This window comes from Cucumis melo, chromosome 1 (assembly GCF_025177605.1).
Source record: "Cucumis melo cultivar AY chromosome 1, USDA_Cmelo_AY_1.0, whole genome shotgun sequence".
Classification (NCBI taxonomy): Eukaryota; Viridiplantae; Streptophyta; class Magnoliopsida; order Cucurbitales; family Cucurbitaceae; genus Cucumis; species Cucumis melo.
The window spans coordinates 13,458,271-13,471,770 of record NC_066857.1 but is presented as its reverse complement, the minus strand read 5'-3'; the positions used below and the strand labels follow the sequence as shown (position 1 = coordinate 13,471,770).

Genomic DNA, 13,500 nt, shown 5'->3' with positions numbered 1-13,500 from the left:
CAAGTTTCAGGTAAGGGATTTCTTACTACTGGACCTCGAATCGAGGCTGGAAACGTAGTAATCCACAGGGGATTTTACGTTGATAACTGTACTGAATGATGTGACGCATGTTTGACTAATATATATCGCTTATATGCTCTTGTCTGATTAAAGGTAGAGTGACTGCTAGTTGTAGCTTGTGTGCCATCGTGTGTAATGAGTTGTTTACGGATAGACACCGATGCCCGGATGTTCTGTGTACGGTAGTTATGTTAATGGGCTACGTTGTGAACTGGAATTGTATGTCGATGGACTTTAAAATCTTACGGTTAGGCATGTGGTAGTCTATTGTCTGGATATTGGTTATGGAGTTATGTCGTGGAAGGACTACGAGTCCGATTATGATTTGACTAGTTGACTGGATCTAAAGAATATCACAATGATGTGTGAATTGGATACGCATATAGCAACTGAGAATATAGTTGTTTATACCTATACTATCTGACTGGCGAAGCGTATGGCGAAATTGTAATATGAACGTTGTTGGAGTGTTACTGTCGTAGACGGTTTAGTATGGACTGAGGGGTAACGGTTAGCTTCATCTATGGGGTAGTGTACCTTACTGATATGTGTATCATTCGGGATCACTAGACTGATATGTGCATCCTTCGGGATCACTAGACTGATATGTGCATCCTCTGGGATTACTAGACTGATATGTGCATCCTTCGGGATCACTAGACTGATAGGTGTATCCTTCGGGATCACTAGATTGATACGTGCATCCTTCGGGATCACGAGACTGATGTGTGCGTTCTACGGAACCACTAGACTGTTTATGTAGGGTACCCCTGAATAGGAAGTTAACTGTTGTTCCCTAACGGCCCAGTAGTGGGTCCCTTACTGGGTATATCGTATACTCATCCTTTTTCCTCTTTATCTTTTCAGGTAAGGGTACAGCGAGGGACAGACCGACGAGGGGCAAGAAGGATGCCTGAAGGCCATATGGACGCGTCTGGTTTTCTTTATGCTTCTGCTGATGTATTTTTATTACTCTTTATTCTCATTGTCAGATCGAGTCACGGTTAGAATATTTGGTTTTGTGATTTTGTGTTTGATGATTTGAGCACTGTATTTTGAAATTCTCTTGAATGTGATTTAAAACAGGGCCCGAAACTGTTTTTGTAATATTATAAAACGTTTTTAATGAATCGTAACCGGTCTTTTATGAGTTTGTGTGTTTTGTGGTCGAGTCTTAGTACTGAGTAGTGACCTCAGCTTAGTCCGGAAAGTTGGGTCGTTACAGTTGTTGTCGTTGTTGTGGTCGTTGTTGTTGTTGTTGTTGTTGTTGTTGTTGTTGTTGTTGTTGTTGTTGTTGTTGTTGTTGTTGTCGTTGTTATCTTGTTGTTGTTGTTGTTGTCGTCGTCGTCGTTGTTGTTCTAATTTAAAATTTTCATATAATTATTTAAAATAAAGGGGAATTATCAATAATAGCAAATTTGACAAACTATTTACAACATATAACAAAATTTCAGATTCTATCAATAATAGACATTGTTAGACAATGATAGAATTTAAAATTTTGCTATATGTTGTAAATAGTTTGTCAAATTTGCTATTTTTGATAATTCCCCTTTATTTTAAATAATTATATGAAAATTTTAAATTAGAATTTCTAAAAATCATATCCCCTCTAAACTATTTTTTTTTTAATTTTAAATATCATATAATTATTTTTAAAAAATCATAAAAAAAAAACTTCTATGACTTTTTAAACTTATTGTTTACAACATAAGGACTAAAAATGTAAAATTTGAAAAGTTAGGGATCAAATTGTTAAATTTGAAAAGTTTGAAATTTTGTTATGTGTTGTAAATAGTTTGTCAAATTGATCTATTTTTGTAAACCTAAGAATTAAAAGGGTACATTTTAAAACTTAAAGGTCAGATGTACATTCTCTCTAAAAATTTTAATAGGTAAATTACAAAAACCGCTAGTAAAGTATGGTGGTAGTTGCGATCATACTCTTAGAAATTCAAAATAAAAAATTGGCTCTTCAAATTTATCTAAAATTTAAAATTGGGCTTTCAAATAGTTATAATTGTATAAATTGTACTCATTGTATAAGTTTGAAGAATCTATTTTTTTATCATTTTTAGTGTAATTTTTATAAGCTTGAGGTTCAATTTCAAGACTTTTAAAAGCTTAAGGATCCAATTGTTATTATTAAAAAGTTCAAGAGCGTAATGCAACTACCATCCTACTTCAATTTTTTTTTCCATAAACTCAATTTTTGGAGTGAGCATGATAGACCCAAAAACAAAAAATGAGAGTGATCGATTGGAATCACTTTAAAAAAGTTTCAAATAGAGAATTTCCAAAAAGTATACATAAATGTTAAACTGAATCTATAAAAATCGACCCTCACTCAATAATATCGAGGTTGATCTCAATATTTATTAAAGCAACTATAGTCGTTTCAATGATACTTTTATCAAAAAATCAAGTTCGACAAATCGATGATGAACCATACTCAATGTTAAGAATAAAAAAGAAAGTTCAAATTTCAATCCCAAATGGTATTATTATGCAAAAGTTTTTTTTTTCCCACCCTACAACCCAAATGGTATTATTATGCAAAAGTTTTTTTCTCCCACCCTATCATCCAAATTTGTCTTCGAACATTAAAAAGCTCGAAAAACAAGTATGTTCTTGACCAAACTACAATACGATCCACGTGGCATTTTCTTAATGGCCATCATATTAAAATCATACCTCAAGCTGACAAACTGGGCCCCACCCAGTCGCTGTTCACTTTACAACCGCCATTCGTTTTTCCGGGCTCAGGAGAGTGACAATCACGCGCGACACTTTATTTCAAATAGTTCACTCGACATCGGGATTTTGGATTCCGGAAACGACGACGTTTCTCAATTTGCAACGTTCGGATTCTTCTGCACCTTTCTACACCTCTTTGTGACGCGCGTGACGTTCACCGAACGTGTCGTTTCCTCCCCGCGAACGAATCCATGAGACAATCTGCCACACCACACCACACCACACCACCCCCCCCTTTTTCTTTTCTTTTTTATTTTTTGTAGTACGATTTACAAAATTCTGAATGCATCTTGTCAATATGTCTTTCAATTTAAATACCAACTTAAAAATTAACTTTCCATTTTTACAATTATACCCTTTTGTTTCTCACTTCTTTTATTGTTTTTTACTTCTTCTTGAAAAGTATGTCTCAAAAGTATTTAACTAAACCAACATTTAACTTTAACATCCTTGAGTTATATTTATATTATTTGTTAAATAGGTATATCAATGTTACACTACCCTAAATTGAACATATTTATTAGAAGAAATAAAACGTGACTTTCGAGATACCCATTCTTTGAATTCTTTGAACAGGAACCAATCATGTAAATTTTGTAAAAAGTATCTTTAATTAATTAAAACTAATTTTCAATATTCTAAATATCATCTCAAATCCATAAGCTTACCTCATGCTTAATAAAGGTTTCATATATGAATTTTAATAAAAATAAAATGCATTCAACTTTTTTAGTTTTATATATTTTTTTTTTGACAGAAGTTTATAATTTTTTTTATAAATCTTCTGTAAATACAAGATATAGAAAAAAAATCTAGATATTTTGTTGTGGACTAACTACAGAAAGAAAAAAGATTTTTGAAACTTAGTGAACTTATAAATGACATACACATTTTTCAAGTTTATGATATAATTCAAACCATTTTTATCTTAAGAAAAGAGAAATCGTAAAAAATTGCAAAATAAATCAAACTAAATAATTTCACATGTTTTTATTACGAAAATTCAATTATGGGGATGGATTAAGATATTTAATAAAGAAAAGAGATTTTCTCTTTTACAAAAGAAAAACTAAATTAGGAAAGTTGAGTTAAGATATTTAATAAAGAAAAGGGATTTTGGAGACAAAAAAGAAAAAAAATCAATTAGGGAACAAATTAATTAATTAATACATTAATTTTAAAAAAGAAATCATTAAATTAAATGCACATCTCATCGTAAGGTATCTTTAGAAGGGCCTCTTGGTCAATTCATGTCTGCCATTCGCTCCACGAGCTCACTCAGAAAACTGGAAAAATCGGTTCTCATTACTGCGATCTTCTCATCCATCTTCCAATCGGATGGAGACGACGATGAAGCTGCCGCTGCCGGCGAAGTCTCAACAGATTCCCACATTCACCACTTCACTCTATCCCAAGTCGGTGAACCGATCGCCGGAATTGGATCTTCAACAGACGCCAAGTTCTCGCAAGGATTCTCGGCGGAGGATCCGAAACCTTTCGTTGATTAAGAGAAAGCTAGCGCCGTCCAGCCGGAGGAGCCGGCCACAGACTCCGCTTCTGAAGTGGAAGGTCGAGGAGAGAGTCGATGGTGGAGGTGAAGTGGACGAGGACGAGACGAAGTCGGAATTGGAGAACGGAGGAAAAAATCTCCAGCGGGTGAGTGGGGAAAGAGATGTGATCGTATCAGCGAGAAAACTCGCTGCTGGTTTTTGGCGGTTTCAGAAGCCGGAGGTTAGTGCTGATGGAGGAAGGAGCGGTTTGAAACGCACGCAGGAGCAGGGGATCGGTTCTCAGGTAAATGTTAGTTTGGAAATCTCGTTTCGACTATTGAATTTGGAGAAGTTTGATGGAATTTTGAATTGTTCTGTTTGTATGATTAGCAATTGATGAATATTGAGTGTGCAGTTTTCTCTTCACATGGAATCTAATTTTTGGAAACTGCTGCGTTGCTTGGGATTAGATCGTCCGTTTCTGTTTCATTGTTGTGATCATTTATCATTCATCTTGTAGCCTGTTGCTGGCCATGTTCGGGTTCCAATTCTCCGCCATCACAATAGCAACATATTTAGTAATGAAACAAGGGATCTGATACAGGGCCAACCCTCAACCTCTGGTATGAGAAATGGCGTTCTGTGCAAGGTAATGACATCATCTTCATTAACTTCCGTTCCTCTTTTTCACTTTTTTTTTTTATCGAAAAACTTGTTGGTATGAAATTTAAAGTGTTTTCTTCTCCAATCCCTGCCATCAGCTTGAGCCGTTCTTTCAATTCTCCAACTCAGTAATGGAGGGAGCAACCAAGTGGGACCCTATTGGCTCGAAAATTTCTGATGATAGAGGTCACATTTACATCCAAAGAGAGCTTCTTGACCAGCAAGTGAGCCTGGTTTCTGTTATATCTTCCCTCGAAGCTGAACTAAAGCAGGCACGAGGTCGCATTTTGGAACTCGAAACTGAACGACATGCATCAAAAAAGAAGCTTGAGAGCTTCTTGAGAAAGGTTGGTGAGGAAAAGGCTTTATGGCGTATGCGGGAACATGAGAAAGTACGTGTATTTATAGAAAGCATCAGAACTGAGTTGAACCATGAAAGGAAAAATCGAAGAAGAGTAGAGCATTTCAATTCAAAACTAGTACATGAGCTAGCTGATGCCAAGTCATTGGTGAAACAGCTGATGCAGGACTATGAAGAAGAAAGGAAGGAAAGAGTGTTGATTGAACAAGTGTGTGAAGAGCTTGCTAAAGAAATTGGAGACAACAAAGCAGACATTGAGGCGTCAAAGAGAGAATCTGCTAGACTTAGAGAGGAAGTAGAAGAAGAAAGAAAGATGTTGCAGTTGGCAGAAGTATGGCGTGAAGAACGCGTACAAATGAAACTAGTCGATGCCAAAGTAGCTGTAGAAGAAAAGTACTCTCAGATGAATAGGCTTGTTGCAGATCTTGAAAATTTTCTAAGATTAAGGGGAGCAATCTCAGACATTAAGGAGATGAAAGAAGCTGTAATACTTGGAAAGACTGCTTCTGCAGTAAACATTCAAGACATAAAGCAGTTATCATACCAACATTCTAAACCAGATGATATTTTCTCCATCTTTGAAGAAGTTAATTTTGATGAAAACCATGAGAGGGAGGTAAAGCCATATGGTTCTTATAGTCCGGCAACCGAAATCTCTAAAGTCAGAACAGTAAGTCCTGAAGTAAATGTGGATACAGCTAAACGTGCGGATGGCACTCTGATGGTGTCGCGCACATGCATCGATCAGAATGGTGAAATAGACGACGAGAGTGGATGGGAAACAGTGAGCCAAGTTGAGGATCAGGACTCAAGTTCTTCACCGGAAGGAAGCACGGTACTGCCTGCTAATAAGAATTGTGGAAAGAGTAGCAGCACCTCAGGCTCTAGTGTAACAGACTGGGAAGAATATGGAGGAGGAGGTGGAGGAGAATCAACAATCAACATCAGTGAAGTCTATTCAGAACTTGTAAAGAAATCAAAGAAAGTATCAAACTTAACAAAGAGGCTTTGGAAATCAGGCCATCATAATGGTGGAGACAGCAACAAGATGATGCCAGTCAAGGAGCCTCATGGTATAACATCATCATCACCGGAAGCAGAATCAGGTAATGGTGAGTCTAGTCCAGATTTTACGGGTCAATGGAGTTCCTTCAACTTAAGTGACGCTCAAATAGCTCGACAGAGGAAAGTTCAGATTAATGCAAAGGACAACCAGAAACTACAATTGCGGCATGTCCTTAATCAGAAGATATAGAAGCAGTGAGTGATTGCTTCATGAGATTTATGGTCAAAACCATCGAGTTGTAATGCTAATTTTACCATTGTCCATGGCTTTGCAACTGGGAATGGAAACAATGATTGAGGGCAAGCCTGGACCATTTTCCGCGGCTGTAAAGATTGATTTTCATCGAGCAGGCATAACAATGTTATATATCTACTGTACTGTTAGATTCAAACTAATGAGGCTTTGACGATAATTTCAGCCTCTATTTTCTCCAGATGTATCAAATATTCGACTTATCAATGGAATAATCCTTGAAGAGTAGAGCTTATATTTTGGAAAGTAGCATAGTTTGTAAATTTTCTGAAAGAATATTATATGTTGAGAAATATCACTGTTATTGACAAGCATGGAGGCAACAAAGGAAGAAAAGAAACTCAGTCACTTGAGGAAAAACAGCCAGAATGCAACAGCTTATTCTATGATGATTTAATCAATTACACAACATTCTAGTCAGTAAATGTTACACTTTCCTGTGCGATCAAGATTTTGAAATGGTCATATAACAATCAGAATGCCACAACAATTCAACAAGCTGGAGAAGTGAGTCGATAAAGCTGAAACGGATCAAATCAGTTATTTTGTCCAACATTCTTCATGTCATCTATACTCTTGAAAGTTGACATGGCCAGTGGCTTTGGCGTGTTCTACAGCTTCCTGAACATTTGATTCATTAAATGAATTACAACAGACTTCCTGAACATTTGATTCATTAAATGAAATTACAACAGTTTGAAGAATTAATGAAGTTAATGAACTTTGACAAGAAATACCGCTTGGCCAACAACTCCAATTTGGCAAACCCCACAGCGCAGTGTAAAGTTGGCGGTGTCGGTGAATCTCCTTTTCCTGAAACATGCAAGCGTGGATTAAGACATCGACACAAATAGAAGAAAATATCAGTCCATGAGTTATAAACAGAAACATCAAAAAGTCCATCAAGTTTCTTCAAAGAGAGTGATCTGTGAATCTGTGATAGTACCAATGACAACTTTCGGGGCAAGTTGGGCAGCACAACTTATCATTTAAAGCAGACAAGCAAATCGAAACAAGCCAAGTTCCACAAACGAGTCGAGCTTCTAGGGTTAGTAGAATCAAATTATATGACCTTTAGTTGAAATTTCCAACATATTTTTCATTGGATTTTTACAATGTTTCTTCTACAGTAGATGTGTAAAACCCAAGTTTCTTTCATCATGACACCAGATCTTTCTTACCTTTGTTGATCTTTAACAAAATGAAGAGCTTGCTCCTCAATCGGCCCAATCGTCCTGTCTCTATTCACAGAAAATATGGTCTGATCAAATTCCTCTGGAGCATCCTCAGCTGGAGACATCTGCCAAAAACAAAGATGCATATACCAAACACTATCAAAGACAATGTAGAATAATAACATATACAAGCAGAAAGACATCATGGGGGTGAATCACAAGAGTTTTACTGTTAATGCCAAAGAGCATCGGTTAAAATACCATTTTAGTCTATGTACTTTGAAGTTTGTTTAATTTTTAATTTCAACACTTTCAACTGTTCAATTTTAGTTCCTATATTTTCAATAAATCTTATATTTAATCCCTTTAAGTTAATTTTGCCAAAGTTGGTTAATAATTATGATAATTTTCACACTACATACAGTATGTTGATGTGTTGACTAAATTTAAGATATAAAAGATATATTGAAACTGTAAGTCTAAAGTTGAACAAACTTCAAAGTATACGGTGATCAAAATGATATTTAAACCGTGAGAATAATTACCAAAGATCATCTTGCTGCATTATTATAAGAAGTCAAAGATCGTCCATGCTCAAAGCAAAAAAGGGGAAACAAAATGGAATTCCACTATGTATATTTGTAATTTATGTATTCTGGCCAATAAATAAAATACCGATAGGCCTTGCCCAACAATTTTATTTATACTCAATTTTCAAGTAAACAGCTCTCTCTCTCCATTCTCCAAATAACAATTGAAAAGAAAAGCCACACAACAAACTTTTGGATTATGCAAACCTAACTGAGCTTGTTTTATAACAAATGTGTTAAAACAAGCTGACAAAGCGGGGGGCTATTTCCACCCTAAAGTTCTTTTACGAATGGACAATCATCAGCCCAAAAAAAATAGAAGATGAGGGAATTGAAAAATCATACAACTAAAGCATCATAGTGGAGTCCGTCGTATATCAGCAGAACCCTTTCTGAATACCTCTTTTCCTGTCAAAGGGGATGGATGATTCAGTGTCAGAAAGATGAAAGGATTACTCTTCCAAGGCAATAGGGTCATAGGAATTGAATGATCCTAACCTGACCGTACAAATCACATCGTGCTGTCTGGATATCATATGCTGCTATTTCACGTCCATAATACTCAGATAGTATAGAAAGCTCAATTGCACCTGCGTAAGAGAAAAATAACTTAAAAAGAATAAGAGATCACCAAATATAGCATATTTCCAGCGCCTACTCAGATGTATTGACATTTTCAAATGGCAAAAGTACTTTTCCAACAAAACAGATTTGGCATCAGGTGCAGCTTAACGGTAGAACATTTTTAAAAATGTAATGCTGGAAACCCCCCAATAGGCTCCATATATTCCAGCTACACAAAGCCATCATATGTTTCTGTTGGTTTATAGTTTACTATTGGAAGAACGAATAATGAGCCAAACATGCAAAGCAACATAGTCAAGAAATCCATGAGGAAGTTCAACAAAACACCTAGCCCATCATTTAATGCTAGAAACAAGAAACCGCATGGTAACTATATATCTTGATCTTTATGTTATACTGCATTCCAACAAGAAACCTCATAAAAACGTTTCCATCAAGCAACGATAATATTGATACAAACCTCCCCACTTCTCTGAATCAAGAATCCAAGAACAGTACTCCTCATTTGGTTTTCCAAGAAATGCTTCAGAATACCTTGTCGGATCACTAGCTACGGTTGCAGCTATAACCTTCAAGAGAATTAATTGTACCAAATGTTCAGAGCAAAGAATACAAACAGAAAGAAACTAGCAAGAATGAGAAAGCAAAATTTCTTTCAGCTACATCGTTCTATTCATTAAGCAAGCCTCCTTTTTTTTTCCTTGCTTTTCATTTTTCTTTTTCAAAGCTAATTGTTAAGGTTGGATTCTGTTAGGTATCTGGATCTGGGCACTCAGAAAAATATCCAACAAGGACAAAAACAGGGAAAATTCCTCCCTGATCTATTCAGTATTCACGATGAAGATCAATCAGTAATTATAATGCTAAGGACAAGTTCACAATTCCAGAAAAACAGATGAACAAGGACAAATAACAAGAGCAAATAACAATGAACAAAGAATCAATAAGGGCTGATTCAAGAACGCCTCTCCAAAGCTTCCATAAGCTCCAAATATTTCACCACCACCAACCAACAAAGGCTTCCACAACCCCTATATAAAACCCCAACAGAGTGGTCCCTTCAAAGGCTTTTTTTTAAACATCCATGAGTGTTCGGGTCGGCTTACATGCATCTCAACTAATCTCACGTGATAACCTGCCTGACCCTACAACATTTTGGTGTCAAGGAAACTCGTAGGAAATTAATTCATAGTTAAGTGTGACCATCGATTGAACCTATGACCTCTTAGTTAGTTATTGAGATTATGTTTCCCTTTTTACCACTAGATCAACCTATGACGGTTGGTCCCTTCCAAGGCTTGTAACCAAATTCACCACGTACTCAAGACCCTAATTATCCCTTCCCACTGCCTTTCCTTTTTACCTTTTCTTTCGTATGTGTGAATGATAGGAGGCCTCACAGATACATAACCTCTTTCAAATAATTTAGAATCTAAAATAACTCCTAAAACATGATGCATGACAAAAAGCATTAAACTCTAGAGTAGTTAATAACGATGAAATACTATAAATCAGAACCTGTCTTAGCTCAGTAGCCTTGTGTTTATCATGGTCCATAACATACCTACATACATCACACAAAAGATAAAGATTGAGCACGGCAGGAATAGCACAAAAATGAACATGAGACATGGGCACATGACAGAGGTATGGTGACGGTATGGTGACAACTCACAATGCATTCTCTAGAAGACCAAAATATGAAAATGGAAAGGACCCATTAAAATTTATATTTTCAAATATATTTGTATGCTCATCACATTTTAGTAATTTCCATACTTAAAAAAAAATCAAATTTTGTACGATGATATTTATATTCAAAATACTACATGAAAAAAGAGAAAAGGCATTTGGTATCAGCAAGAAGTTGCAGAAAACACTTATATATACTTCTACAAAATAATGACTTAAGACATATGTCTAAAAAGGAAATCTATATATAATCAGAAATTTTGAAGTTTTATGGCAACAAAGTTCAGCATAGATACAACTAAAAGGGGGAGACCCATATCTTTAAGAAGAACTAAAACGTTATATGACAAGAAGTTGATTTTTTCCCCAACTTTTCTTCTTATACAAAATTATACAAACAAAAGATACTATCCAAGGGGCTTACAAAAAAATTTCTCCAATTTGATAGAAAATAATTTAAGACGTAAATGTTGAAAGGGACTAAATTTTTAAACCAGAAAAAGCCATAAACAGAGATGCATAAGGGATTTCTTGAACAGAGTTTTCCTTGTCTTGAAAATCTTGAAGTTCCTTTCATTCATTATTTTCCATAAAAATATAAATTAAAAAATTATATGTACGGGAGTTGGAAATTTAAGGGTACAAATTGATTTCCCCCCTAACTTCAAACCTTTTCTCTTAATCTGACATGCCACAGCTAAAATAAACCCATTTCATAGGCAATAAACAGCCTTATCTCCTAATCTTTACAAAGGAATAAGTAGGCAAGTAATTTGAAGTTTACCCAACAGCATTGAAGAGACAACTGTTGTCTGACGGAATCACCCTTCTAATAATTGTACCCTCCATAGTATAAGTAAGTATTACCTGAAATCAATTCAATCAATGTGTGCTTCAATATCTAATACAAAATGAACATATAAACCCTTCAAGTTCCACTCAAATAAAGCAAATCACTGGCAAATTATAAACCAAGAACAAGAAAACTAGTGAACCTCCCAATGCACAAGCTGATGCAAAAGCACAAACAGAAATAAATCAGCAAAAGCCAATCACTAACAGCAAGCAAATATGTTCATATCTAAAGAAGTTTCAAAGACACATATCATGAAAGTCAAAATATAAGATGAACAAGGAGAGATAAATCAACTCAACCCAGATTCATCAGAAAGTATAATCTAACACAAATTACAAAGGGAGTGGTAAAAACGAGATTGAACTTCACCCAATCACAAACCCAATAGCACAAATTCAAGAAATTCCCAGATCCAATTTTGTCTGCAGAAGGAGAAGAGCTTTACCGGCAAGAAAGTAGGAAGACCCAAAAAGAAGATAACGGATGGATGAAAGAAAAGGATCAGAAATGCTTTCTTTTTCCTTTGGAATGAAGTATGAAGTCGGATTGAATGAAGAAGACGTTTCAAACTTTCGGTTGTCGATCTTTATGAGCCTGTTAACGCCAGATTTTTTTGGGTACTCCAAATTTACACATGAAACTGCTTGCGTCGATTCGAAGCCGTCCGCACCATTGGCAATACGACGAGCTTTCTCAAGAAATTGCAACAAACTTTGGAAGAAGGTGTGGAAATGAGATTCCAACGAAAATGGAAGTGTTAGAGAGTATTTTCAATTCAATCCAAAAGCATTTGAGTTTCAACTTTGCTTTGGATTACTTTCAATGAATTTGATCCTTTACATTAATGTTTCTTTTAAATTATTAAGAGGTGGTTTGGGGAAGTTACTGTGAAACTAGTGTTATAGTTTTATAGTAACCCTTTTTTGGGAAGGAATGATAAAGAGGTGTTTGCGGAAGAATTATGATAATGTTATGAATAAAATATATTTGGGAGAAAAGTTATGTGGGTAGGTATGGGGATTTCATGATAGTATTTGGAAGAAAGTTATGTGGATAGGTTTACTAGGCTTCGATGATAAGATGTGTCTGGAGGAAGGTTATATGGAGAGGGTTATAAATATATTTTTTTTTTACTTATTAATTTTTTTTCAATTGACATTGTACATATACCAAAGAAATTATTATTGCATATTTTTTTATTACGAAAGCATCGAAAAATTCTTATTGCATATTGTTGTTCTTTTCCATGTCTAATGTTATTAAATTAGTAAATACAGTTGACCAATTTCGAAAAAATTTGTTAACAAATTCTATTAATTTTATTCTAAGTCATTTTTTATAAATAAAAACTAGTTATTGCGTACTTGTAATTAGTGATAGCGTCGTACATTTGTTTTTAACATCTTTCATTACGTGGTCTAACACATACGTCCATATTTATATTCGTGAATTCAATTACTTATTACGTAGCACTTGAATGCCATATTTTTTGAATTGTTAGACATACACTGTACAAATTGCCTTAATGTGAACTAAACTTTTTCAACCGAATTTCAATAGTAGAACATTAAAAAAAAGCATATGCATAAAATAGTAGAAATTATACAGAGATCGAAGTACTGTACATACGAAAAAAAGTATGATAAAACAAAATTACAAAGAACAGTAAAAAACGTAATCCAAGTGAAGTAAGAAAAGATGAAGTAAGCCAGCCAAGGAAGGACATAAACTATCTCGAGACGTCTCGTAGGAGGACTCTGCAAAAGTTCTTTCTCTCTTTGCCAGTCATCTATATGAAACCGCGCATGTCGTCCATATAAGACATGAGCTGCATTTGGCATAACCCCCTGTCCAAACTGCTTAGGTCGGGCATCTCACGCAATAGGCATAAGAATTTCTGGCGAACAAAGGTGTCATTGGCAAGGGCGCACGCAGGCCACTCGGCAATGGTCT

The 13,500-nt window shown here is 35.4% G+C and overlaps 2 protein-coding genes across 2 annotated transcripts; one reads left to right on the top strand and one right to left on the bottom strand.

The window, feature by feature from the left end:
* The first annotated feature begins 4,029 nt into the window (after positions 1 to 4,029).
* Positions 4,030 to 6,884, top strand: LOC103490145 (uncharacterized). Its single transcript, XM_008449522.3, has 3 exons — positions 4,030 to 4,611; positions 4,828 to 4,956; positions 5,069 to 6,884. The coding sequence occupies exons 1-3, from the start codon at positions 4,156 to 4,158 to the stop codon at positions 6,584 to 6,586; spliced, it is 2,103 nt and encodes a 700-aa protein (XP_008447744.2). The 5' UTR covers positions 4,030 to 4,155; the 3' UTR covers positions 6,587 to 6,884.
* Positions 6,885 to 6,998: 114 nt separating this feature from the next.
* Positions 6,999 to 12,406, bottom strand: LOC103490144 (OVARIAN TUMOR DOMAIN-containing deubiquitinating enzyme 2). The gene is made up of 9 exons (XM_008449520.3): positions 11,993 to 12,406; positions 11,476 to 11,558; positions 10,518 to 10,563; positions 9,460 to 9,568; positions 8,913 to 9,004; positions 8,760 to 8,822; positions 7,831 to 7,949; positions 7,387 to 7,462; positions 6,999 to 7,270 (listed from the first exon to the last, which is right to left on the bottom strand). The coding sequence occupies exons 2-9, from the start codon at positions 11,538 to 11,540 to the stop codon at positions 7,214 to 7,216; spliced, it is 627 nt and encodes a 208-aa protein (XP_008447742.1). The 5' UTR covers positions 11,541 to 11,558; positions 11,993 to 12,406; the 3' UTR covers positions 6,999 to 7,213.
* Between the last annotated feature and the right edge of the window lie 1,094 nt (positions 12,407 to 13,500).

Bases quoted from the DNA above. Each gene is read 5' to 3' on its own strand.
- LOC103490145 (XM_008449522.3), top strand. From the start codon at position 4,156: ATGGAGACGACGATGAAGCTGCCGCTGCCGGCGAAGTCTCAACAGATT. The intron at 4,612-4,827 runs GTAAATGTTAGT...TTCATCTTGTAG, and splicing joins AGCAGGGGATCGGTTCTCAG to CCTGTTGCTGGCCATGTTCG. The intron at 4,957-5,068 runs GTAATGACATCA...CCCTGCCATCAG, and splicing joins GAAATGGCGTTCTGTGCAAG to CTTGAGCCGTTCTTTCAATT.
- LOC103490144 (XM_008449520.3), bottom strand. From the start codon at position 11,540: ATGGAGGGTACAATTATTAGAAGGGTGATTCCGTCAGACAACAGTTGT. The intron at 7,950-8,759 runs GTATGATTTTTC...TGTTTTTGGCAG, and splicing joins TCCACTATGATGCTTTAGTT to ATGTCTCCAGCTGAGGATGC. The intron at 7,463-7,830 runs GTAAGAAAGATC...TGCATGTTTCAG, and splicing joins TTTGTTAAAGATCAACAAAG to GAAAAGGAGATTCACCGACA.